Below are 27,636 nucleotides of genomic sequence, written 5' to 3'. Positions count from 1 at the left end.
AGGGGGCGTGAGCCGCCCAGAGTGGCGCGACGAGGGCGGGAGCCTGCGGCCGCGGTCGCGGGAGAGGGGCTGCCCCGCGCGGTGGGGCGGCCGGCGGGAGGGCGAGCGGGGAGGGGAGGCTGGGCCGGGGGGCGGGGTGCGCCCGGGGGCGGGGAGGGCCGAGCCGAGGGAGGGCCGATGCCACTGCGGCGGCCGGCGCTTCCCGGCGGTGGGTTATATAGCGCGGAGCGCGGTGCTACCTCAGAGCCGGCTGGGAACGCTCCGACTCGCGGGCGTAGCTACGGCGCGGAGCCCGGTGCCCGAGTGACAGCGGCGCGAGTGCGGGGCAGGGGACCCGAGCCGCGCCGGCAGCTCGAGCGGTTGGCAGCCCTCGCGTGCGCCCCGCGAGTCGGCCCTTCCCGGCTCTGCCCGCGCCCTCCCGCAACTTGAGTCAAGTTGACAACTCCCGCGTCCCGAGGCACCCGCTCGGCGCACCCCTGTCCTAGGAGGACGGGGAGCCGCCGCCGCAGCGCCGGGGACGTTCGGGCGGCGGCGCCTTGGCCATGAGGGCAGCGCGCGTCGCCTAACTCGCGGCTGTCACCCGCCGCTGCAGCGGGACCGGACCGCCGGGCTCCGTGGGACGAACAGGCGGCCGCCAGCAGGAGGCGCCGAGCCGGGAGGCAGCAGCGGCAGGCACAGCCCGTGGCCACTGCGCCGAGCCCGGGGCGGAACTGGCCCCGCGCAATCCAGCCCCGCAGCACCTCGGGGGCGGACTCCGGGCGCAGCCTTCGCGTCCGGATCGCGGTGACAAGCACCCCCGGGGCCAGGAGCTGGGCTGTCTGGCGCAGGGAGAGTGAGGACACGGGGCTGGGCTCCTGCGGGACCCGGGGCGTCGCGATGAACATCGTGGTGGAGTTCTTCGTGGTCACTTTCAAAGTGCTGTGGGCGTTCGTGCTGGCCGCGGCGCGCTGGCTGGTGCGGCCCAAGGAGAAGAGCGTGGCCGGCCAGGTGTGCCTCATCACGGGCGCGGGCAGCGGCCTGGGCCGTCTCTTTGCTCTCGAGTTCGCCCGGCGCCGGGCGCTGCTGGTTCTCTGGGACATCAACACGCAGAGCAACGAGGAGACCGCAGGCATGGTTCGCCACATCTACCGGGACCTGGAGGCGGCGGACGCTGCTGCTCTGCAAGGTAATGCCCGTGCATTGTTGAGTCAAACATCTACCCGCCCCGGAGGGTCTCTACTGCCCAGTGTCATGGGCAGCCTCGCTCTCCGGGAAAGGGACGCCCCCGCTGGTCTTCTGGAAGGCGAGTGGAATTTGCCCCTTGATAAGAGAGCACGGGTTTTCTGTGTTAGAAGACTGAAAGCGTGCAAAACGTAGGAGATCCTGTTTCTTCGGTCCCAAGCAGGGGTTTCCTAAACTCTGCGAGTAGTGTAAGACAGGGGGAACTTGCTACCACAGGTTTGGGTCCAAAAGTAATTTCTCGGTCTGATTTGCATGTGGCATGATGGAAGCTAGAGAGTCTTTGAGAAGCTGCTTCGTCTTGGGCGCTTTAGATCCTTTCACTATAACTTTAGCTCCTGGAAAATAATTACATTGTTTCCCCAGCCTTAAGTAAGTGCTTTAGTTACCAACCCTGAGTAAATACGAGTGCTTCCCTTCCTCTTGAGAAAGTGCTCCCCCCCCCTTTTGTAAAATTTCTCTCATGGTTTGGAGGCACCTCAATCGACATCTTACGTGTTTAACAATTAGTTTGCCTCTGAAACTCTTTTGAAACCTAAGTAGAGATCATGACCCACTATAGATACTGTTCAAGGAAAATTGGTGGCTAGATTGACTTGGGCTCCACTCTCCCATATACCTGTCATTTGTTACCAAACTTACCAAAAACTGTGTTTTTTATGTAAGGTTCAAAATGTTACATTTTCAAAGCTAGTGTGGAGAGGCAACAAATTTGGGCATTTGTGCTCCCTGCCCAACCCTAGAAGAAGCAATGCTTTAGGGAAGGGATTTTGATTTCTATGCAGTTTGGATTCTAATGTGGTACACTTGCATAGTATTGACCTCTAAACTTCATCTGTGAGATTAATTCTTAGGGGAATCAGTTTAAAATTAAACCAGTGACCTGCATTCTTTCATTAGAAACTGCTCATTCACTGCTTGGCTTTGAATGAGTTTAGATTGTTGCTTACAGTTTGGATTTGTGAGCCTTAAAGTGAATTTCTGTTTTGAGAGCAGAGCTCTCTCTGGCCACCAGCCTCCTCCCCGCCCCCATCTGCAATGTGCGTTATTCTCTGGGCTGAGATCAGTTCTTTGCAGGTGTCTAGCTCCAGCAAGTTGATCCCATGTGGTCTACTTGTATTGGACTTGCCACAATTACATGACTTTCCCCTAAGCAAGGTTGTCCAGTAAATTGCTGTAATTCCCAAAGACTTTCAGGGGAGGAAAGCAGCTGTAAGCTGAATTATTGGCAGGCATTACAGTGTTAGAAATTTGAAGCTCACTGTAGTATTTTGCTTTGTATGATTTTCTCCTACTGACTGCCTTGTGGCTCACTTTCTGCAACCCTTCTTTCTTGCATTCTCCCCTCATCTGGACTTCTGAGGACAGCTGGGAAAGGTGAGGAGGAAATCCTGCCCCCGTGTAACTTACAGGTTTTTACCTACACTTGTGACGTGGGGAAGAGAGAGAATGTCTACCTGACAGCTGAAAGGGTCCGCAAGGAGGTTGGCGAGGTCTCGGTCCTGGTCAATAATGCTGGTGTGGTTTCTGGACATCACCTTCTGGAATGTCCTGATGAGCTCATTGAAAGAACCATGATGGTCAACTGCCACGCACACTTCTGGGTAAATATAAACATCTTTGTTTTTGTTCCCTGGACACTCTCAATGAAAAGGCTGGGAAGAGAAGCATGTGCCAGCATGGAAGCCATCTCAGTTCTCTGCATGAGATGCCTGTCCAGTGAGCTGCCCCACACTGCGTTACTGTGTCTGATGAGAATTCTAAACTGCTCCCCTTCAGTATTTCTTAAGAAGGCAGAAATTGACTATGGGAACTAGTTTGAAAGATTGCTGTAAAAATAACAAGAGGGAGTATAAACCCTAGTTTTGTTTATTTAGCTTTCTGTTGAGTTTATAAAACCCTGGTTCTTATGAATTCGTAAAGTCAGGGGTTAGGCTTCCAAACTACTGCTCAGCCACATTTTAGAAAGTCCTAGACATTCTGAGATCAGCATTTGTGGTTCATTGGGAGTGATTGGGCCACCCTGGCAGCTACTTAACATCCACCAGCATCTGCATTGTTCAGATGGTGGCCTCTCAGGACTTTGTAGGCCTACCCAGTATCTCTGGAATGAGGAGTCATCTTGAAGGGACAGGGACTTAGGAGGCCTGGCGAGCCATGCACGCAGACTCGGTTGCCTTTAGCTCTAGGAGCTCCTGCAGCATCCAGGGGGAGGGAGGGTCTTCTGTTCCCAGAGGGCTACCATAACACCAGTGTTTTAGCTAGATTGTCAATCAAGGTAGATGTGAAATTTTCCCTTTAATTCTGTGCATGCAGTGTTGATCCATTTTTTTACTTTTTCCTTTTTATTATTTTCCCTTTACTTATATAGACAGAAAAGTAATCCCATAAAAGGGATGGGGGGGGACAGGGACAGGGGTAGCTCACTGGCAGAGTGCTAACCGAATATGTGCATGCCTTGGGTTACATTCCTAGCACCAAGGGGCAGAGGAAGAGAGGGTAGAGAGATAGGATTATACTCCCATAGGCAGAGACATAATCTCATAGAAGTCAACAAAGAACTGTTTCTCCTAAATAGGTCACATCAAACCTCATTAATTTTTTAGCAACTGCTTAAAAACTTAATCTGGCTTTGGAAGTGTTCAGACGTTGCTTATCAAGTATCAGACCTCTTCTCTGGTTCTAGGTGAAGCTTATCCTAATTTTATATAGTTTATTTCCAAGCTTCTAGAAATAAACATATGAATAAGCTGAGGTCTCTCATTGAGGCATTTTTTTTTTAAATGAATAAGATCACCATACACAGTTAGGAGCGACGAGCACAGGTGTGTACTCTGTGTGCGGTGGATGAGTGTGAGCAACAGACAAGCTTTTTGGTGCTGCAAGAACAGTCATTACGTGTCACAGTCAACTGAATGGACCTGGCAGGACAACTTGTCAATAATACTATATGTTTATAATTCTGAATAATAGGCCCGGCCTGTGCCTGGGCCAGAGGTGGCCACACACACCCTTAACCTCAGCACTCAGGAGACAGAGGCAGCTGAATCTGTGTGAGTCAAGGTTAGTCTGGTAACATAGTGAATTCCAGGGCTACAATAGCAAGACCCTGTCTCCAAAACAAATAAGTCCCAGGTAAGAGTATCACTTCCATTTGGAGATGTGGCTGAGCTACCACAGAAATTCCAGTTGATTCCAGTTGACTTGTCAGTCTTTTTAAAAACCTGTGCAACCATTAGAAGGTTAGTAGAGCCAGAGACACTGATTTTTTTTTTTTCCTCAATAACTTTTATCTGAGGTGGTGCGAGGTTCCCTAACTGTAAACGTTTACTCTCACTAAGTTCCCTCAAGTTTCACCATCTTGACTGTTCTCTGCAAAATTATTTTGATAACTTATAAAAATGTAAATATATCCAGTTTTTAAAAATTTATTTTATGTATATGAGTACACTGTAGTTGTCTTCAGACACACCAGAAGAGGGCATCAGATCCCATTACAGATGGTTATGAGCCACCCATGTGGTTACTGGGAATTGAACTCAGGACCTCTGAAAGGATAAGTCAGTGTTCTTAACCACTGAGCCATATCTCTAGCCCCTATATCCAGGGTTTTTAAGAAGCCATACAGCCTTCAGTTAAACACCATGGAACAGCAGCAAATCTTCTCTAGACAGTCTATGAAATAAGTGCAGATTTAGAGTGTTAAGGAAGAAAATCTACAGCCTCCTGTGCAGGATGCAGGTTGTACAAGTTCACTGTCGGGTCTTTTTCTAACATAAGGAAGGACTTGCAACAATTCTTACCAAGGGTGAGCTGCACCTTCCTGCCCTCCTCACTGAGCTTTGAGAAGTTGCTTAACAACACGATTTAGGGAGTTCTTGGAAGCCTGGTTCCTAATGACATCACTTTGTATTAAACTATGGGAGGCTCCTGAATTCTCCAGCTGTTTTTCCCCTAAGCATCTAAACTTAAGATTTTATTTTCAATATTGAGTCAGAAAATTCATTTTAGCATTGGAATTTCTGACTTCTTGCCAAGACTTAAGAAACCTTTGGAGAAGTTGAGAGTTAGCAACTAGAACATAAAAGGCTGTTTTTCTTCTTTAAGGTGGTTGCTATAGGGTTAAGCGGTATTGCTGAGCGCCACTCCAATTCACCTTCCCTTCTAGTTTTTCTTAGTTGAAAATGCTAGTGGTATGTTTTCAAAGATGTGTTGCCTTAGCTTCCACTGTTGTTGTTTCAGAAGAAAATGTCCAGTGTGTCTTTTGACTGTGCCTGGTGGGGAAGAGAAGTTACCCTAGTTAAATCATGGATCCGCTGAGCAGAGAATGCATTCAACTATTTGGACAGGTCATCTTGAGGCAGACTTTTAAGTAGCAGTCAGTGTCTGTTTTCATAGAATAACAACGTGTGTGTTGATTCTGACTCAGAGTTCAAGTCCTGTTTATTTAGCGTGAACTAGAATAGCATGCGACTTCCACTCTGGAGGTGCCATGCAGGCTCCAGCTACTGCTTTTATGCCCCTCTCTTACTGCCCGGAACTCCTCCTTCCTCCCCTCCTTCTCCTCTTAAGGTCTATTTCAAGATGGTGATGTAAGCTTCCCCGCCACCCCTGCCTTTACTGATTGATATTCTGGGATTTGGGAACTGTACGGAGCCTCAGGACTGTCTTATTCAACACCCTCTCTTCTGGGTCCTGCACATGCTAGGTAAACACTTTACTCCCGAGCTACACCACAGCCTCAACCCTTACTTTCCAATGAAGTTCAATGAATTATATAAAACTTTCTGTTGGCCAGGCGAGGTGGCGCACGCCTTTAATCCCAGCACTCGGGAGGTAGAGGCAGGCAGATTTCTGAGTTCGAGGCCAGCCTGGTCTACAGATTGAGTTCCAGGACAGCCAGGGCGACACAGAGAAACCCTGCCTAGGGAAAACCACAAAAACAAAACAAAACAAAACAAAAACCAAAAAACCTTTTTGTTGTTTTTTCCATTTTCACTAACTTCTTGTGGCATATTTTGTTCTTTGGTGCATAGGAAGTGCTTTTGGGATAACTACATAGCAAAGTTGATGACAAACTGTCTGGTGGCAGTTTGTTATACCTGAACTACTCCACACACACAACACATACGCACGCACACACAACAACAACAACACACACACCCATGGAGCTGTATTCTTAATTAATAAATAATTTGATCGTATGTAATGGGCTTCTGCTTAAATATTTAGAAGATAACCTATTCAGCAAGCACTCACTTGGGTCCATGCTGTGAATTCTGGATAGGGAAACATTCTGGACTAACTCAAGCTGTCAAGACTTCAAGTCAGAGTTGGCTTCCATTCACTGTTTGTGTATCCCTTTGTTTACCACCCTCCTCTCCTGCCCCCTGTATACTCACCTTTCCTTAGTGCACTGTGCCTGCTACTTGGGGTAAGGCTCAGGCTTTTAAAAGAGAGCTGTTGTAGGCCACTGTGAATCCATCTCAGACTGAATGCAGGGCAGCCATCACTCATTTTCCCTGTAACTCAGGCCTCCAGAAGAGAACCTGTATTTGCAGTGGCTTGTGTCCTTCTGAGCCAAGTGCACTGTATTTGCAGTGGCTTGTGTCCTTCTGAGCCAAGTGCACTGTATTTGCAGTGGCTTGTGTCCTTCTGAGCCAAGTGCACCGTATTTGCAGTGGCTTGTGTCCTTCTGAGCCAAGTGCACTGTATTTGCAGTGGCTTGTGTCCTTCTGAGCCAAGTGCACTGTATTTGCAGTGTCTTGTGTCCTTCTGAGCCAAGTGCACTTGGCAGACTTGGAAGGTTTTTTGGCTGCCTGTCATATTTGGCACAGTTTTCTGGTCAGCATTGACATTAACTTTTAGAGTCCTTTTGTGCCTAACAGATCTTGCAGGAACTTTCTCCTGGTCTCCAGTCAGGAAATGAATAATGCAGGGTAGGCTTTAGTGAACTGGAACCAGACCACCGAGGACAAGTGCACATTTGCATGGAAGTCATTGTCTCAGCAAGGGGCAAGAACTTGAAAACACACCTCTCTTCTACCAAGCAACATAGAAGCAGGCCTCTATACAGTGACTGCACTCTCACACTTCCCCAAAATAGTTACCTTAGCTTTACTTACCGTTTTTCTGGAGCAGGAGTAGAATCCGTTTCTGAGCCAGTTTATCTGTAGGTGCTTTTTGACCAAGGGACTGTGTTTGGCTTTTATCAAAATGGCAAACTGATCCCTGATTACCCAAAAGAGGAAAGCAAAAGTGTTCAGCCCCAGGCCTTTTATGTGCAGAAGGAATTTTCTATGGTAAAGGACTAAATCTGTCAGATAGCTAGTCAGTAATTTACTTCTATTGATATGGTAGTCAGACAAGATAATTGGTAGTTAATTAATAGACCACTTAACTTAAAAGGTTTCACAGTTTTAAAATACTAATTACTGAATTCAGCATTTATCTATATCCAAACGTCTAAAGTCTATTTAGTTAAAAACCCATCCAAGAAAAGTAAAAGCTCACCAGCTAGACCAGAATAAGGCAGCACTTAAAGACATTAGCGTGCTACCATGGTACCCAATATCTCAAGAATAGTCCCTGATCATTAACATTTTGAGTTCTTATAAGATTTACTGGTTTTTGATATGTATTCCTGTATTCTCAGACTAGAGAAATATAGTTTAGCTTAAATTCTCTTAGGTTTAGGATTTAAATTTTTTATTTCTAAAGTACTCATAAAATTTTTTATCTAATGCTTTCTTCTCCATACGTTAATATTTCAGAACTCTAGATCCTTTATGTAATACTGCTTTCCTGTTTTAGGGTAGCTGCTGAAAATGTGGAGTTTGTAGCATGTTTTTGACAGTGTGCCAGAACTGGCTCTCTGCCTCCGTGCACATTCTATGTGTAAGAGTGTGTGAGCATAGGAACACTGGCTAAGGGTGGAGGCCGAGCTGAGGTCAGAGCTGACACACCTTGTCAGATTCTGTGGTAGTTCAAAACTGATGAAACATCTCTAGATTGGCAACTGCTTGGAGACATACGGGACTGGACTGTGTACATGCAATGAGATCACATGCTCAATGAAACTTGAATTTCTATATATGATACATGTGGGGCCCAAATCTATTGCTCTTGAACGTCACAATTTACAACATGATATAACGTACTTCGAATCAGTGGTGTAAGCAAGGAATAAGATGCTATGTCATACATAAAAAGTGTCACGTCATCTTTAATGAATGTGTGGTAATATGTGCCTGGTTGTCAGACTCGTTTAGGCAGCACTAGGTAGCATGTGCCTTAAATTCTCAATTGTCTGGGCAGTTAGCAGTGCTCCTTCGGTGCCCGGTGCAGAGGGAAGCCTGTGTTGTCACAGAATGTGCCCTTGACTACCTCCTTGAAATGCAAGAGAATCTGCCCTTCCACTACCTTAGCTCTCCGGCTCCTTAGTGTTGTGTGTTCATACCATTCTCCCTGTGCCTCTATCTAACTGGGTGATCTGGTTCAGTTGCCTAACTGATTCTAGGCCATTTGCAAACTTGTGCCATGACCTCTTCTGTCCCACTGATACTGAGCTAACTCAACCTCTGGCTGAGTCACCAAGCTTGGCAGCAGTTGTCTCTCCTGTGCTCGTTCACTGGTCACCAAGTTCTTCTCAGATCAATCTGTACTTCCTTATGAATAGCTCCGTCTTTATCTCTCACCAGTACTCTAAAGAGCCTCTGGACTTCTTTCCCTATGTCTAGTCTTTGCTGCCCAAACCAGGATTATCTAAGTAGTATTGAGTTTGAAATGTGCTACTTAAAATCTTGTGTGACCATATTGCTCACAGTCAGAAATCAAAGGTCATTTGCATGGTGTCTTGAACCTTCCAAAACCAATTTCTACCTATCTTCCCAGTTTAGTACCTATTATGTCCTCTGGTATGGTCTCAACCTCAGTTGGACTAGACACCTCACTACCCTGAGAGAGCCTGTAGCCATGTTTCCCAGAAATGTTTCTGCTACCTGAGAAGAAATTGTTTTATTGGGAGACAACAGAAGTCAAATATTTTTTTCAAAAAGGTAGCTCATGCCTATAACCCAAAAATGTAGGAGGCTGAGTGAGCACTGTCATGGGTTAGATGCCAGTCTGAGCTGCAGAGAGATTCCTTGTCTCAGGGGTAGGCATACACACCATGATTGTGCAAGAGAAACAGACTCCAGATGTTTCCACATGGGCCAAATAGTATCTTTATCTGTAAGGATGGCAGGCCCTGATGGACAGTCCCTGATTCTTGGTTCAAGGAATGACCTTGTTGTTTGCTCATGGAGTGACTTGTGCTGTTTATCTCAATTTCTTGAAGCAAAGTTGATATTTGTTCTCTGTCTCTGGGAATTTCTATACCCAGGGCTTTATTCATTATCTGTCCAAATAGGCATGTCAGTGGAGCATTCCATGCTAATGCTAACTAATGCTGAGTAGCTTTTTCCTAAAGACTGAATGGACAGTGCCCAGTCCATTACAGGACCGGCCCCTGGGGCAGGGAGAAGAGCTACAAATGTAGTTAAACATTCAGCTGCCCACATCCTTTCAGTTTATTCTTTTCCCTTAAATTTGTTGTTGCTCCAATTGTCTGGGAGCTGTTCAAGATCTTTTGCAGTGAATTGATTCAGTGACCTTAGTGAATTTAGTGACAGAAAATTTGGAAGTACTTTTAACCTTACTTGAGAATTGGAAGGCCAGGCGTGGTGGCGCATGCCTTTAATCCCAGCACTTGGGAGGCAGAGGCAGGCAGATTTCTGAGTTTGAGGCCAGCCTGGTCTACAGAGTGAGTTCCAGAACAGCCAAGACTACACAGAGAAACCCTGTCTCGAAAAACCAAAAAAAGAGAAAAAAAGAAAATTGGAAGAATTCTAAAGAGGGATCCTTTTTATTTAAGGCTTTTCTTGGCATAAGGAATATTAGTAATCACAGAGTCGCCTAAGTTCCTGCTTCGGTTCTTTCAGAAATTAAAATGACTGCTGTCGAGCGTGCGAGCGAGTGAGCGGGGCAAACAGCGGGTTTGCCTGTGCTCTGGTCGAGTGCGCAGAGGAAGGGCCTCACTCATTTCCTTGCTTGCTTTCCTTCTGTCTAATGATAAGTAGTGGGCAGGGGACTGGCGCACCATCTTACTGGAATTCCTGAGAAACAAGAGCACCTCACCATAGAAAGGTACAAGTTCCACGCTGACCATGTGATGAAATCAAAGCACAAGCAAAATGATTGTATAGAATTACCTTTGTATGTGTGCTTAGTACGGAAACCTTAAATTAACTGTTTAATCTTAGATCCCATCCCCAAGACACTTCATTCTGCATATGCAAATATGGAAAACTTCTAAATCCTTCTGGTGATGCCAGGCATTTTGGATTAGGGAAACAACCTATACCCAAGATGTTTTTAGACCCCCCCCCCAAACTGTACTTTGCTTAAGTTCCACTAGGGGGTGTCATGGCAGGGCAGATTTATGTCTTATTTCCTACAAACAACAGATTTTCCCTAGGAGAAAGGACCCTTTGTTACTAATCTTTAGAGTAGGGCAGAACAAAAAAATGTAACAACGGTCTGGAGTAGGGGTCTACTGCCTGCCTCACTGGAGTAGTTAAGTCCAATGTCTGGGCCTGTAATCCCAGATTTAGACTGACATGTGTTAATCTCATTTAGTTTAATTAATTAGTGACTTCTTATCTCAGGGTAATGCAGTAAGTTAGTTCTCAGTTCTATCAGCCCGCATAGAAGCTCCTTTCAGACTGAACCTTTCACAACAGTGTAATTAGAAACTAGCTCAAGGGTGGATGCCTGCTCTCTCTGGACAGATGAAATGGGTAAGTGGTATGAGAAAATGTCCCCATGTTTCTACTTAACCCTGCTGGTAGAGCGCGGCCTCAGGGCTCAGGCACACTGCTCATGACATCCCCACTAAGAGAAGGCTCTCCCACACTGGAATGCCGGCCTGCTTTACTTGATGAGCATGGCCTGATTGTGAATCCCTTCCCTCCTTTTCATGACCTTAATAAGTTCACTCAAAACCCAAGTTCACACCTGGTGAGTCCCATTGTCCTAAAAGCTCTGAAACTAAAATTGCAAGGACAGGGGAAAGTGAGTCTCTGGTAATGATCCCAGAAGTGCCTGTCCTGGACTGAAGGACAGAAAGAGCAGTTACTGGGGAGCTCTGAGTGCTCCGGCCTCCGCCCCTTCCTCGAGGAGGCGCTTAGGGCGCATGCGCATTCCCATTTGCAAACAAAACCCTACTTGGTCTGTGAAGCTTTCCAAGATCACACAAATGGAGTTTTGCTGATTGCCTAAAATGTGAATTCCTTGCTTTTCCTTCAAATACTGTAGTACTGGCATTTTTGAATATTAATGAAGTTTGGTTTCTTAGTGTTATTCTAAGCAATGAGGCTCAAAATAACACTTCCCAAATCAGTGTAACTGGGAAAATATTTGTAGTGTAAGTTACATAAACACGTGGGTATTTTGAGGACAAGTGAAACTTAAAATTCAAAGCCTTGGTTTTCCCACCTGCAAGTTGTAATTAGCATACTGCCCCCTACTGATTTCTCAAGGACTTTTAAATGGGATGCTGCTGGGCTCTCAGGGGAAAGAAACATGAAGGATACAGACAGTTGTTTTAAATACTTCTGTACAGACTTGTAGCAAAGTATTTTTAAACCTGGATTCAAGCATTTTGGTTCATATTTAAAAGTTGTTTTCAGTTCTTAGGCCTAAAGGATTGAAGAAAATAATTAGAAGAGAGGCACTGCTGTGAAGTGTTTCTGCTGTCCCAGCATCCTCTGGGATTCTGGAAGAAATGGAGACCATGAAGCAGCAGCTCAGCAGCCTGAGCCAAAGGCTTCCTCTGGTGTTCCCATTACTGGGTTTTAACCCAGAGTGTGGGCCGGTGCTGTATGGAGGGCAGAGAGGAATGGCAGCTATACATAGTTAGACCCAAGAACCTGAAGAAAGAAAAAAAGAAGCAGTCCAACCAAAATAAATAGCACTCAACCAAAACAGCCTACAGATATATCCGTAATGAACGTCTGTCCGTCCCCAGCCTTTTCATATGGCATTTAAACTAGCAGTCTTCAGAAAAACTCAGCTTCCAATTGAGTCTTGCCACAACTTGGAGTTAAGTAACGCCATTGTCCCTTCATTGGTGGATAAAGCAGCAGCAGTCTTAGGTAGATCATGAGACTTCCTTCAGGCCTTATACAAGGAAGGCGGGTGGGAGGGCCCAGACCCTCAGTCGAGGGCAGCAAGTCAGAGCTTGTGAAGTAGCTGCCCCAACTAAATGTTCAAAGCTCTCATACAGGAAGTAGATTTTCCTGTGACTCACTTACAGTTTTTGCCCTGTGGTATAATGTAAAAATCTTCAAATGGGATTTTTTTTCTTTATTAGCATGGTAAGTTTAGCAATAATTGATTAACCCTAGCTAATATCCCTAGAAAGCTTACTCTATAAAATAGACATGCATATAAAATCCAAGCTTGAAGAATCAGTGTCAGCATCTGGAATTGTATTCTGGTGTCTGATTCTGGGCTTTTCTTTGCATTTCTGTGATTTCCCATGGTCTATAGTGGAGGTGGCCAGCATCCTGGAGAGTCAGTATGGTTGCATCCTTCATCACCCAGCTTCAGTCCTTCACTTCCTGGCTTACAGCAGCATTGCTAACTGAACCCAAGAGGGCAACACGTGAAAGGGGCTCTTCACGTGGGCATATGAACAAGGCCCTGTAAGTGCTTGGTACAGAATTTTAATCACCATGGGTTGAGCTTGTTTCCTTAGCTCCTGGGAAATGTAAAAATCTTTATTCTGTTATATAAGCATCTTATGGGATAAAGATTCCAGATCTCTCTGTAATCACAGTTTCCACCAGCTGACACCATTGTTCAAGCGCAGCCTTCTCTTAGGTGGAGCTTTCTCATGGGTTCATCAGAGCACAAGCTGCGGTTGACTTGCTCCCAGGAAAACTGTAACGTGGAAGAGGCTCTTATGGAGATCAGAGGACAACCTGAAGTGTCTGTCCTCTCTCTCCTTGTTGAATATGCCAGGCAGCTGGCATGGAGCTTGTCAGGTTACTTCAGTCTCTGTCTTGCCATAGGAGTTCAGGGATTGCAGACACACTACTGTGCCCAGCTTTACTTAGGGCCTGATGATTCAGACTATCATCTTCACCCTCAACACAGCAAGCTGTGTTATCTACTGAGTCCACCCACCCAAGAGTCATTTACGGTCTAGACGCTTTTCAGATCAAGTCTTACTATATGGCCTAGATTGGCCTGGAGTTCAGTATCTTCAACTCAGCCCTTGAGTGCTGAGACTCCAGAAAAACACTAATACACCTAGCTAGGTAGGTAGGTAGGTTGGTTGGTCGGTTGGTTTGTTTGTTTATGGTTTAGCTTTAGAGTCTGAAAAGGAAAGTCCAGGGTGTCCTTGTCCCCTTGTCTCTCCAAGTCACTGTTGACCACCACTGTAAGCTTTGTGGCAAAAGATGAAAAGCTGTGTTCTTTCTGCTTAGAAGAACTGAACTGAACTTGACCATAGTTTGCTAGCTGGAGCCCTAGCTCCTAGCCCAGGGCCTGGCACCATGTTATCTTTAGTACTGTTCTTTGGTGAGGGATGTGGCTCAGTAGTGAGACATTTACCTAGTGTTCATGGAATTGAACTCCACACACATAACACCACACACACACACACACAAATACCAATACCCATACCACACACACACAACTTTATTGTTCTGTTCCCAGCTGTATCATCAGCATTGTTGTCTGTCATAGAGATTCCTTACCTATTAGTAAAGTGGTAGCATAAAGCTATAGAAACTAAAAGTATTGAGTACAAATTCATAGGTGTACAGTGCAGAATGTATCCCTAACATTAAGAGAAAAATCACTCTGGTTGTATTTAGAACTTACTTTACTCATGACTGTGTTCCTCGGAAAACAGCTTCCAAGAGGTAGCTTTGCCTTCATGGGGCACACGCAACCTTTGGAAACATTTTTCCTGTCAGTTTGGTGAAGCTGGCATCTAGTGAAGAGAGGAGAGGCAACCTAACACCACCCTTTCTGGGGCCCTGAGTATGAGATGGTCTGTGTTAGAGCACCGCATCATATCCCCCTACTGTTACTGCAGTCACCTGGGGAGTAAGTTCCCATGGGAGTGCTGGGAACTCTGGTGGTAGATGGCCTGGGCATCAGGAGAAAGCCTACCAGATAGTTCTAGTATAGAGCAAGATTTGAGAACCACTGTTTTATAGGAGAAGGTGGTATCTATAATACTGAAAAGTTCCGTAAGATAAACAAGTGCTTATTTTTGTTCTGTTTTTAGCAGCACCCTGGCACAGGTACCATGGGTGCTTCACAAATTAACCCCTTGATTATACTTACCCTGGATAAGAGAATTCTTTTTAAAGACTGGCTGTGAACACATTGGAAAACACTGAAGAATTTGAACTATTTGCATTTGTGAATTACAAAGGCTGATGGTCATGGAGCAAACAGGGGCAAAGATAGACATCCTGCTTCTTGCAGGGCTAAGATGGCATGCCTGTGCTTGTGGCTTCTGGATGTGGCTCCTGGGTCCTGGTGCAGAGCCACTGTGTCTGCCCTTCAGACAGGCCTGTCTTTTTATGGATTCTGGGAAGGGGCACAAGTGGGAGATACAGGCATTGGCAACAGCCTGCCCCTCACTAGGTGAATGGCTGCAATTTTCTGAGTTATTTTCATTATTCCATGAGTTATTAAATAGATGAGGGGCCCACGCTTGAGAGCCCTTGGACCTCTCCTTTGATCATCTAGGGAGTATTGGGAAGTGGAGAACCAGCCTTTCCAAACCCATGTTCATCATTTCTTTTAACACATGGGACTGCTACAGACTCAAGTACAAAAGAAAAAGTGGCAAGTATTTCTCACACAGAGAGTTTGTACTTTTAATAGATAATGAGGTATGAGTGCATGTTAAACTGTATGAGAAGGTACAGCCATGACAACAAATAAATATTTAATGGGTTGATGACCAGATGCTGGCAGCTGCAGTAATAGAGTGGATTCCTTATGCAGTCATTTACGAGAGGCTTAGGCAAGGAGTGCTGGAGCTTGAGGGTTGTGTGTGAGTGCTTGAAGCTAGGGTGATGAAGGAATGTGTGAATATAAAATATAAACCCTGGAGATCTCCTGCTATATCACAAATGACTCTATCAAGCTACAGAGGGAGGGAAAGGAACTGGCGCTTGTGGGCTCTGGATTTCAAAGATCAGTGTACTTTCCCAAAAGATGGAGTATTAAGTCACATCCTTCCTGATCCCTCTGCAGATCAATCCCTAAACTGTAAGCGACTGTTGGTATCACATCTTATGCCCTGGGCTAGATTCACTCATCTCTAACAGTGGGAAGACAAGTTAATGAAGCATTTATTTTTGCTGAATAACTCATGGTGCCATCATCGAGGTGTTCATTTTGAAAAGCTGAGCTTTTATTAGCTTCTTGGTTGCAGGGCAACTGTAGGAGTTGTGTGCATGTGTGTCAAGTATTAACTGCTGATGCTGTTCAAATTTAAGCCATTGCTTGTAGCTTCACAATCATGTTTTAAAAGCTAGGCAGTGCAATACTGGTACAAATGTAACTCTCATGACACATACTTTAGTCCCCCTTCTGTATTTAAAGCAAACGTTGTGTATCATTTTAATGGAAATTAAGATGTACATTTTGGCCATGCAGTGGTGGCGCATGCCTTTAATCCCAGCATTTGGGAGGCAGAGGCAGACGGATTTCTGAGTTTGAGGCCAGCCTTGTCTACAGAGTGAGTTCCAGGACAACCAGGGCTATACAAAGAAACCCTGTCTCGGGGGGGGGGGGGGGGGGGAGTACATTTTGTTAAGTTCCAGGCACCAGTGACTTGCACAATTATTCAGAGACCTTTCTGCCTCTAACAATTAGAACAGGGAACACAGACTCTCATGCAGCTACATGAACAGCAGGATCTGTCAGCTGCATTTAAAAGACTTAATCAGTAAATTCCTAGCAAATATACTTTATCTCTCAATGAAATGTATTTTTGTAATAAAAATTGCTTTTATCAAGTAATACTTGCCTATGGCCAAAGTTATAAAGTTTGATCATTCTATTTATTAAGCAGATACCTCCTAGTCTGTAAAATTCATAGAATTTAGCCATTTATTTCAACAGACATAGTGTAGCGTGCCACCATTTGTACTCTTTGACTGTATTAGTGATTTATCCTATTAGTCTTCCTCACATAATTGGCTACATTTCTGGTACCTTAAAAAGTTTTCTCCACTTTGGTTCCTGAGTTTGGGGTTGAAGGCAAGACCATGAGAGGAAGAGAGAGAAGGTAGAGAGAGGAGAAGATGTCATAGGGTAGGTGAGTCATGAAAACATGGCCATGAGGACTAGCCAGTTAGAGTTAAGAGCAGTCCAGGTGGAACATGGTAAGTCATAGCTCGGGGTTACTGATGGGGATGTAGACATAATAGCATAGAGGGCAGATATCTATCCAGCTTTAGCGCTGATTAAGGCTAATTATAAATTATTATTATTAAGAGTTTTCCCCCAAGGGCTGGGAAGAAGGCTCGCTAGGTAAAGTGCTTTTGAGGACCCACATTCAAAAGCCAGGTGTGACCCACATTTGTAATCCCAGCATTGGGAAGATGGAGCCAAGTAGATGCCTGAAGCTCACTGGCTACCTAGCCTAGTGTTATTCATGTGACCCAGGCCACACACACGCACATGTGTACACACACACACACACACACACACAGAATTTTCACTGTTGACTCATACTTTTCCAGGAGCAGTGACCAAGGCCTCCCAGGAATGCCACCAGATTCCATGACAGTTTTGTAAACAAGAAGAATGTTCTTTTGTTGGGCCTGATAAGGACTCTGGTAACAACACAGTAGAATGAGAAAAAAAAAAAAAAAAAAAAAAAAAAAAAAAAAAAAAAAAAAAAAAAAAAAAAAAAAAAAAAAACAGGGAAAGCATTAGGACTTAGCATTTCTGTGTGAAGTCTGCTCAGTGGATTCTTGGTGGCCCTCCTCCTTCATATCCCTCCTCCTCTTCCTCTTTATTTTTTTCCTCCCTGAATTGTATATCATGCTATCTTTTGGAGATCTAAAAAACCCTTAACTATATATGTCAGCACTATTAATTCATTTTCTACCATAATATAACTCACAATCCAGTTTTGAAATGAGTTTTTACTCTTCTTTGAATATTCAACTGAGATTCAAATACTTTGAGAAAAAAAAATTTTTAAGATGGCTTTTCTGAAATTGTTCCTAGAATGATCTGGCATATGTACAAAAAATATAGTATGAAATCATTTTTTTCTTGAGATAAATTAATTTTCCCCTTAGTGTCTGTGAACCTGAAGTAGCTCAGATCTGTAAAGTATATTCTGAGTGTCTGGCCTGTACCTCCTTGATCTGATGCCTCTCCAAATCTCAGAAATCAGATTATGCTGGGTCCCACGTTTCTTCTCGGTCTCTTTGGTTGAGCCTAACTTGTCCTGACACTGCAGCTGCAGGCTGCATGCTGCCCACACTGTCAGTAAGAGCACCAGGTGCAATCTGGACAGCGGCTGTCGAAAGTTAATATGGTGTAACCGCGGCTTTCAGAGATTCCTCAAGCTGTGGCATGCTGAGACCCTGTGCAGCCACGCCCCTCTGTCAGGAAGGCCCTGCTCAGAGTGTAAATGGGACCTTAACAGTTCCTTGCCAAGTGCCCAGAGCTCTGCAGGGGAGCCCTGAGGAGCTGTGCAGTTGCATGGATGCCAGTGTTCATTCAGTGGGGCTTGTTTGCTTGCTTGCTTTCCTTTCCTTTTAATCCACCACTATTCCTTAGCTGCCAACAAGTTGTGGTATTTGAGGCTTGTGATAAAATTAATCACAGAATATTGAAGTTCTGTCTTTACACTTTATGATATGAGCCAATTATTAAAGAGCTTTCAGTTTTTACAAATGAATGTGTATTTGGGATTGGGGTGGGGGAGGTGGACAAACACTAAACAGACCTAGGATCTTTACAACTCTAAACACACTCAACTCCCTTGTTTCAAATAAGAGTTGTTGGTATTGTGGACAACTGGGACCAACAGGAACATTAGATTTGCTCCTGTTTTTCTTTATAGACATATAAACAAGAAGATAGAATCAGACAACAGTTGTCCAAGTTAAGTCAGGATTTAACAAGCCTTATCAGATATCATGGGCATCAGTCAGCTAATGAGTCCAAGCAACCATACTGCCTGAAAGACCCATCTGGATTCCCTGTCTCTACAGATGACTTAACATGTGCTTGATGGCCAGTGGACTCTCTGAGTGGCCCCTTTGAGACCAGACAGAGAGCACATGCTTGGATTCATACCCGAAGTCACTTAGGTATAAGGCTCCGATTTGCCTTGTATGTACCCATAATGACTCTTTGAGACAAAGGTAAAGATCGTGAACCTCAGCTTGAACTGACTGGTGTCATGGCAACTAGAACTTCACCTTTTGCTGGTCTCCACCTCACACATGCTACAACATTTGTGCACATTAATAATTCATTACAAAGTGCCAGGTTTCTTTGTGCTGTCAAGCTGTGTCAAGGACAGAATACACTGTGCTATCTCAGGTGCCATCTAGCAGAATGTAGAGGGCAAGAACTATTAGAAAGGGAAACCAGTCGGCTTACTTTTGAGAAAGACATGTTTTCTAGTCACCCATTTTCAGTAGTTTTCTTACAAAGTAAGAGTTTACAAAGTTTATTTAATAGTGTACCTCCTACCTCAGGTAAGAATGCTTGAGGTAAGCTCTCATTGTCCATATCCATTCGGGCAGCAAGGAAATGGTTAACAACCATTGCGAAGTCACATGTGCTGACTTCAGAGGGAGCACAGGCTGAATCCACCTGATTGGATTGCCTCTGAGTTGTCCCTGCTTAGCAAAGGGAGGCCTGGTAAAAGTTTTATACAAGTGACAGGACACCTACAGGCTGACTTGTGTGGCCTCAGGTGTCTTCACCTCTTAGTGTCAACAACAGCATGATTGTAATGGGCATCATCAGGAGTCGATGTAGTGATTTCTAGCTTCACCTACAATAGGACACTTTCTAAGCAAAAAAATACACAAAAGTCCATTCTGTTTCTCTCACACAGCTCTGTGCCTGTTAGGTGGAGAAAGCATATGCTTTAAATTGAACATTGGCCCGCCGTTACTTTAAAGATTAAAACTAAAGGTTCAGATCTGAACAACACTCCTCCCCTATCGTACTTCTAGCCACTCACATAATTCTCTCCAATAGTGTGTTCGTGGTGCACACATAAAGACATTAATTATATGGCCATATTTGGACTGCTTTATTTCTGGCCACCTCCCTTAAACACAAAGTAGCTTCACTTTTTGAACAACATTGCAGGGGGGTGAGATGGACCCAGATCACATTGTTTTCATACTGTGTAGCAACTGTCTTATGGCTTACATTTGATGCACTGGTAAATGTAGAATTCTGCTCAAAGACCAGAATGTAGGAATGGGACCAATTCCTGTCTCACTAATTGCTGCTGGGCCAGATCATTACATAGGATCTGCAAATAATAGATGCTGAGGAAATGCATCTTGGAAATTCCTTGGACACATTAATGTCGCCAGACTCCCTTTTTTTTAAAGATTTATTTATTATTATATCTAAGTATACTGTAGCTATCTTCAGACACACAAGAAGAGGGCTTCAGATCTCTTTACGGATGGTTGTGAGCCACCATATGGTTGCTGGGATTTGAACTCAGGACCTTCAGAAGAGCAGTCAGTGCTCTTAACCATTGAGCCATCTCTCCAGCCCACCAGACTCCTTTCTGAAAGGAGGAAAGAACATAAATCAGATTCAGAACTTTGCAACAAATTATAGTTGAAACCTAGTTACAAACTTGTCAATATGCTGTCACCTGCTTTGGTCTGTGCTGAGGTCCTGGGGTAGTTGCTTATCCTGCAGACAGGACCCTAGTTTGTGATCGTTGTCTGGATCTCACCTCCTGGTATCTAGGTCTTCAGTCTGCTGCCCACCATAGCCACTTAAACAAGAGGATCTGATTGAGATTTTGCTGATGTTTTTGACTGTGTACAGTTTCGTAGCATATATGTCAAGTCCTTGTGCAGTACTACAGTAAGAACTTCTAAAACAAAAAGTTTAAAAAGCTACTAAATTTATCCCTGTCTTTCAACATTAGGCAAACTTAATATAGACAACCCTCTAGCTCAGAATGGTCTGATTTAGGCGCCTTTTACTTCTGATGATTTGAAATGATAATATGTTCAGAAGGAACTGTGCCTTGAATTCTGATCTTTGTAATTGCTCTGCCCCTGTGCCCAGCTGACACAAGTACTCTGAGCACACTAGGAGTGAGCTAAGGAGGAGTGTTCAGTAGATATGGTATAGCAAATGCCCTTTCAACTTACAGTGAGTTTATTGGTAGGCTCATAAATCCTTGGGAGTGACCTCAGGTGAACATGAAGAATAAATTTTCCTGGAGCTGGGGAAATGATCAGTTGGCAGAGTGCTTGCTGTGCAAGCATAGGGTTTGGGTTTGGGTCCCCAGCACCTGCCTAAAGGCCAACTACAGTGGTGTGAATCTGCTGCTGGTGGGGTACAGGGACATGGATGGAGTTCACCATTCAACCTGTCTAGCCAGTCAGTAAGAGCTGGGTAAGTAAGAGGCCCTGCCTCAAACACAAAGATGGAAAAGCAATGGAGGATGACACCTGATGATGACCTCTGGCCTCTGTACGCTCTGTGCACCTTAACCACCCCTTTACTGACTCCCATGTACACATACAGAGAACATTCACACATATATAAAGTTTTGAAATGAGCAAAGCAAAAATACAAGCTTAGGCTTTTTTAACCTAATCTATAAATTATAATCTTAACTAGATATTTAGAAGATGTAGAACTCTTAAGACTTTATACTATTTTCTACCTTAGTTTGGAATGTATATGCTCTTCTAAAAACTACTTTATTTCAGCTCTGACATAGAAACCACATGTAAATTTTAGAGCCTATAAATGACCTGAAGTACCAGTTCTTTTGAGGTATCAGACTGAGCAAAGTAGTATTAGAATCATAACTGCCCTGCTCCTATTTACAAAGAAACAGAATGGAACCAAAATGTTGATGTTTCTGACAGCAGTTGTGTGCTGGCCCCGTGCAGTATGAGAGGGTCGACCCCAGTATTTGCAAGGCTGACTGATGTATGTCTCTGGGCTTGTTGGGACAGTCAGACAAGTAACTATAAAACAAGCAGAATCAAAATACTAAAATGTATAATGATACGTTAAAGTGAATGATATAAGCTACCACTTTGGGAAATTCAGATAAAGTTAAGCTGGTCTAGGACACTTTAGACAGCATAACATGGCTGTACTTGAGTGGTGTGCATGCTACATAGTGCTCTGGTTTCAATCTCTGATAACACATGCAGCGATGAAAATGTCTTCCAGAAAGAATTATCTGAATTTTAAAATTATTAAAGACATTATTAGAGATTCCAGTGATATAAAGTATTTAAAACTCATTTTAAAACTAACTAAATAAGTAATTGTATATGTTGGTTTATGTAGGACAGGGACAAGGGCAGCTGAGAATGAGTTGGGCATGGGTTCCAAGAAGGATGGGGTGCTCTGTGACAGTTCAAGAGGCAGGCTGGGGAGACCTTGAGATGTTTGACTGACACTCATTTGGCAACGGCTCTGACTTTGATCTTGTACACATGAGTTATCCAAACGTTAGAAATCTATGCTCGGACTTGATACTTTAGCCAGGAAAGTGTCTGAAATGGAGCACAGTCCTTCAAGTAGGCTGTGTAGTGTTTTGTCTTATAACTTCCTAAGTCCAAGGGACCAGCACTGGCAGTAGACTATGGTCTCAGCAGTAGACAGATTGCTCTTTGCTGCTTTCTTTTAAGAAGCAGGTTATAAAACTGTTGGGAGCCTGCTGGGATGGTTATAGGTCATCTTAAGCAATTCAAAGGATTTTTGTTTAAATAAAGTCTTGCGCCTTGAAGACAGGAGACAGGAGTTTAGTAAGAAGCCTGTGCCACCCTGACTCTGCCACCCTGAGTGGGTGAACTTGGAGTGTGACCCTGCAGAGTAGGTGGACTTGGAGTGTGGCCCCCCTGAGTGCCCCAGGTACCCACCAGCACCACACTTAGAGCCTGGCACTAATTTCACTGAAATGGTGATCTGTGCTCTTGTTTTGTTACCTCCTGCTAGTCCACTTTAGGATGGCTCTTCATTCATGGGAGTGTCACCATGGAAACATTGCCATGAAGAAACCAACACGATGGGGTGCCTGCTGGTAGGCAGGCTGGCAGTTGTTCACAGACCAGAACACAAGTAGATCATGGTATGAGCAGAAACAGGTCTCTGATCCAGCAGTGGTTCAGAGTCGCCTGCTGCTGTAGCTCGAAAAGTGATAAAGAGCCTCTCCTAGTGATTTTCTCTTCATACCTGGACACTCGAGACTCTTGGGTTACAGCTGTGTTGGTCACCGCTTATAATCGGCCCAGCAGGGCAATGATAGGGTGCTAAGTTAACCAGACACTTAAAGGAGCGCCTCCTTTTTATAGGTATAAGATGTTTCTAAATGAACTGGGAAATGTCATTTTTACGGCTCAGAGACTGTTCTGTGATCCTGGGTTTTAGAGGAGATGTTGACATATCAGTTCTAAAACCTGCATCTTACTTCTTTCAGACCACTAAGGCCTTTCTTCCAACGATGCTAGAGATTAATCATGGCCACATTGTGACGGTTGCGAGCTCCCTGGGACTGTTCAGCACTGCTGGAGTTGAGGTTTGTCAGCTCAAAGGCGTTTTTCTCATTCATGCAGTTTATTTTCGGTGAGCACATCACAGGAAGAGCTGCTGCCACACATTCTTGTCCGCTAATGGTGCTTCCCTCTAACACAGGAGCAGCTCTGGAGGAGGACAGCACAGTCCTCACAGAGCCGTTTTCCTTAGCAGCTCTGCTGATGGTTAAGGCGTGGTCAAGACGGGCCGTGAAGTGAGGATAGATAAGTGAGGTCAACCAGCCCAAAGTGAGCTGCCTACTGCTAGCTCATTAGGTGAGCTTATGGCCAGTGGTAGGTGCTGTGCACTGGTATAGAACTGGCTTTCTTAATCCCTTCACAACTGTGTCCAGATTATACAACATTGTTCTGAAAATTGTTCTAGAAAATTAAAAACATCACTTCTTGCAAATATTTGCATCTCATATGCTCTTAAGTTCTAGTTCAAGTTCAGAAGATGTGGTACTATTGCCGTTTTAACTTCAGATCAGAATAGCTTATATCCCCAGTTAGACTTGTTTTTGTTCTTCTTCCATTAATGTAAACAAACAGGTTTTTCAGTCTCTTCCGCTAAACAAAAGACCATTTGTAAATTTTCCAAGCACTTCAAAGGGAAGCTCCCTGCATTTTTTCATTCCACTCTTTTAGCTGTCATAGAGCCCTTTTCAGTGACTTCCTCCAAAGAAACATGATACTTAGTTGATGTGGCAAAAGGATTCTTATGTTTCTGTCATTGCCTGGAAAGGGTTGTTTCTGATTTGAACCACATCAGAGAGATGTATACCCTTTAAGACACCTTCCTTCTCTTTGCTTCATTACCTATAACCTTTTGTAATAAACATCTAGCCAGACAGGACCAGGAAGCTGCAAATTGTATGGGAGCATAGGCAGACTCACTCACCCTTTCTGTTCTCTCTTCTTTTGCTCAGGATTACTGTGCCAGTAAATTTGGAGTTGTGGGTTTTCACGAGTCTCTGAGCCATGAGCTAAAGGCTGCTGAAAAGGACGGAATTAAAACAACTCTGGTTTGCCCTTACCTTGTAGACACGGGCATGTTCAGAGGCTGCCGAATCAGGTCAGTGGGAACCCATCTTCTACTGGTACACATCAGGATGAAGTGTGGAGCTCATCTTCAGTCAGCCACTCTTGCACATGAACTGTCAGTAGACACTTTAACTGCCTTAGCCGAGTGTGGTAGCACATATCTGGAATCAATAGCGCTTCTTGAGGCAGGAGCAGGGGCAGGGAAATTGTCACAAGTTGAAAACCAGACTAGTCTACAAGGTGAGTTCTAAGCCAACCAGGGCTACAAAGTGAGACCTAGCTAAAAGAGAAGGGCAGCTAACCTGTAGTTCCCCCACTCGGATTTGTGACAAGGCTGTGTAAGATCACAAGTTTGAAGCCAAGCTGATTCAGACTTGCTGGGATTACTTCAGAATATCAGGTAGAATGGGCTTCTCTCCATCTTCAAGGGGGAACGACAAATGTCCAGGATTTCTCTTAGATGCTGCGTCTGTCCTCATGGTCATTTGATTTCTCTACTATTATGATGGTTACAGAGGGAAAGTCCTTAATGTGACTTTAACCTGGATATGAAACAATGTCACCCGTACAAAGGATTAACATATAAAGAGACTGTCACACTCCAGATTTGAAAGCTTTTTTCCCTCCAGAAATTGTGTATAGCTAAATTCAGCTTGATTAAGACAACCCCGTTTGGATTTACTAACAGTGAAGTGGAATTCCCCTCACACTCGGAAGGAGGCATATGAGCATCCAAATACTGGAGGAGCATAACTGTGACTCAGCAGGGACACTGTGAAGACTTGCTGACTGGAGACCTTTGCTTGGGTGAATTTGCAAGGCAAAGGACGATGATCAGGGCTGCCCCGTTTGTTGGGGACTGATCTTTAGACTTAATGAGTGGAACAAGGGATGGAGAATGGTTTGAGTCATTCCGTTCTCCAGCTGGCAGTAAGTCTAGACTGAGACATTAGCTCTAGGGCCTGGGATGTGGCTCAGGATTGGGCATATGCTTAGCATGTGCAAGGCCTGGGTTTGATTCCCAGTTCCAACATGAAAATGAAGAGAGAAACGAAATTGAAATCTGGGTCGGCCTAGTATCCTTTGCAGATGCCTGTGTGCTTCTGGTGTGTTAGTTTGGTTCTGAGTAGGAGCGGGAGCCGTTGGTCCTGTTTTCCACTTAGCATAGTGGCAGGCCCAAAGTCTGGAAGCTATGAAAAGCAATCAGTAGTAAAAAGATGTGCCATTGTTATGTACTTAGCACATGACTCAGCGAATTAGAATGTGGTCCTTTACCTCAGAGACTGCTTAGAATACAGCCTAACACCCTCAGCAAGCATTGTGAAATGTGGCTAGTCCTCAGCCAGCTTTTTTGAGGTGGGTCCCTGACCTGTCTCACACTAGACAGTGTTGTTTGGTTGCTTCTGCACTGTCTCAGCCACACCTAATACTGCTGTGTTGCTTGCTGGAGTTTAATGTTTGTGATAACAAGTACCTTTCTAGTCAAAGAGAAAAATCAGAATCATTTGAAGTTTATCTTATAAGGCATCTCAACAATCTGATCTCATTTTACAGGAAAGCCAACTGCTTTTGCTTATTTTTCTCCTAATTTGTTTACTAGATAATACAAATGGAGTTTGTTTATAGTAGGAGAATGTGAGTCAAAACAAAAATACCAGGAAAGAAACAAAGTGTTCCAAAAATCTCATCCCTCAGTTAATGTCACAGTATTTTGGAGTATTGTCAGTCTTCTATACTGGGTTAATTCTAAATTTTATTTTTGAATGTAAATTTTCAGAAAAGAAATTGAGCCCTTTTTGCCCCCTTTGAAGCCTGATTACTGTGTGAAGCAGGCAATGAAGGCTATCCTCACTGACCAGCCCATGATCTGCACCCCCCGCCTCATGTACATCGTGACATTCATGAAGAGGTGAGTGAGGGCCCTGCTTGCCTGCTGCCAGCCCCCAGGGAACATGTGGCTTGCCACTTACTAACTGCTCTTTCCTTTGCAGCATCCTTCCTTTTGAAGCTGTCGTGTGCATGTATCGATTTCTAGGAGCGGACAAGTGTATGTATCCCTTTATTGCTCAAAGAAAACAAGCCACAAACAATAATGAAGCAAAAAATGGAATCTAAGAGTGTTTTTGTAAGGAGTGCCGTTTCTATCAGGATAGGTGGTCCGTGCGCATCAAGCAGTACTAACAGTCTGGATTCTAACCCCATGCCGACTCTTTTTTTTTTTTTTTTTTTTTTCTAATCAACTTTTTAAAAAATAAAGTGTAAATTAACTGACTAGTGTGCTTGAAAACTGTGAGCTTGGGTTTTTGCCAATGGGGTCTTTTTTAGACAGGGCCCTAAAAATGAGTCCAATATTTAGACAAACATTATGTGACATCATTATTTTTTTAATGAACATAAAGTCTAGCAATGATGACTACAATGTGTTTCACGTGGGTCCCCACAGAACTGATTCATTCATTATCGTGGAAGCCCAGCCAGCTGACACCTTACGCATTCAAGGAGCATTCAAGGACCGACAGTGTCGTGCTCTGTTGTATTCTCAGTTCTTCTCCTGCAAGCTTGGGTGGCTTGCTCATGGTGTCTGGATTTTTTGATGTCAGTTTGAGATCAGCGCAGTCTGAGCATCACAGTGAAGGCCACCAGTCTCTTAAACTTACAGTGACTAAATATTGGGTGATTTTTAAATTCAGTCTCTGAAATACTAAATTGAATGTTTAGAGACCTGGTTAATCCACGTTTGTACATTTTCTACCTGTGAATCTTGCTGCATATAGAAAGTGCCCTTTCCTCACGGAGCTGCAAACTTGTGTTAGGGGAGGAAGTTGGGGACCTTGTCTACAGGACACAGCAGCTCCACAAAGATAATGGGAATTTCTGCATTAAAAAGTCCCCATACTTGTGCCAACTTTGATTAGCATGGGGAGCAAATCTTAAATGGAGTGTTGTGGAAGGGTGGAAAGATTTCTTTGAAAGGTTTATTCACATTGTAGAACAGCAAATGACATTTTTACAGTATTTTTTTGTAAAGCAAACTATTTTGTGCCTTGAATTTGGTATATGTGTATTAGTGAAACATGGTAAAAGTGAATTTCTACCTCTGTATCTATGTGTTCCATCGTCTTGTAAATTACTATGAACTATTATGTGATTGCTTCTGTTCGTTTGTTCTAGGGTGTCTTTTTTAAATAGTGACCAATGTTTAAGGCTGTTAAAATAAGCCAACTTTTACAAATCGGGACGTTTTCTAAAGATCTGATTAAATCCGTACATAACTGAGTTTGTGGTTATTAACTATCGGCCACATTATAAGGAAAAGCATTGTGAGGTCCTCCCCTGCCTATCTTATCCTGCATACTCGAAGAAGATGTTTGTATGGGGTCATACTTAGGGTGGGTTTCGCGTACTCCAATCTCTAGTCTCACCATCTGCTTATTGTAGGTACTTACCAAGAGCTTGTTTAGAAATGGGACGAGAGAACAACCCCCACTGCCTGTATTAGTGTGGGTGTCTCTGTTAC

At 44.1% G+C, this 27,636-nt stretch overlaps 1 protein-coding gene across 1 annotated transcript; it reads left to right on the top strand.

Annotated features, from left to right (window-relative positions):
• Positions 1-184: 184 nt before the first annotated feature.
• On the top strand, positions 185-27,396 carry Rdh10 (retinol dehydrogenase 10). Its single transcript, XM_021222118.2, has 6 exons — positions 185-1,165; positions 2,587-2,822; positions 22,982-23,080; positions 24,005-24,150; positions 25,897-26,028; positions 26,111-27,396. Exons 1-6 carry the CDS (start codon positions 877-879, stop codon positions 26,232-26,234), a joined length of 1,026 nt encoding a protein of 341 aa, XP_021077777.1. The 5' UTR covers positions 185-876; the 3' UTR covers positions 26,235-27,396.
• The last annotated feature ends 240 nt before the right edge of the window (positions 27,397-27,636 follow it).

This window comes from Mus pahari, chromosome 22 (genome assembly GCF_900095145.1).
Source record: "Mus pahari chromosome 22, PAHARI_EIJ_v1.1, whole genome shotgun sequence".
In the NCBI taxonomy this organism is placed as follows: Eukaryota; Metazoa; Chordata; class Mammalia; order Rodentia; family Muridae; genus Mus; species Mus pahari.
Note: the sequence above shows the minus strand (reverse complement) of the source record. Positions and strands in the feature narration are given on the sequence as shown.

Excerpts from the sequence above, each read along its gene's own strand:
- Rdh10 (XM_021222118.2), top strand. The coding sequence starts at position 877 with ATGAACATCGTGGTGGAGTTCTTCGTGGTCACTTTCAAAGTGCTGTGG. Across the intron at positions 2,823-22,981 it reads ACTGCCACGCACACTTCTGG|ACCACTAAGGCCTTTCTTCC; the intron begins GTAAATATAAAC and ends TACTTCTTTCAG. Across the intron at positions 26,029-26,110 it reads ATCGTGACATTCATGAAGAG|CATCCTTCCTTTTGAAGCTG; the intron begins GTGAGTGAGGGC and ends TTTCCTTTGCAG.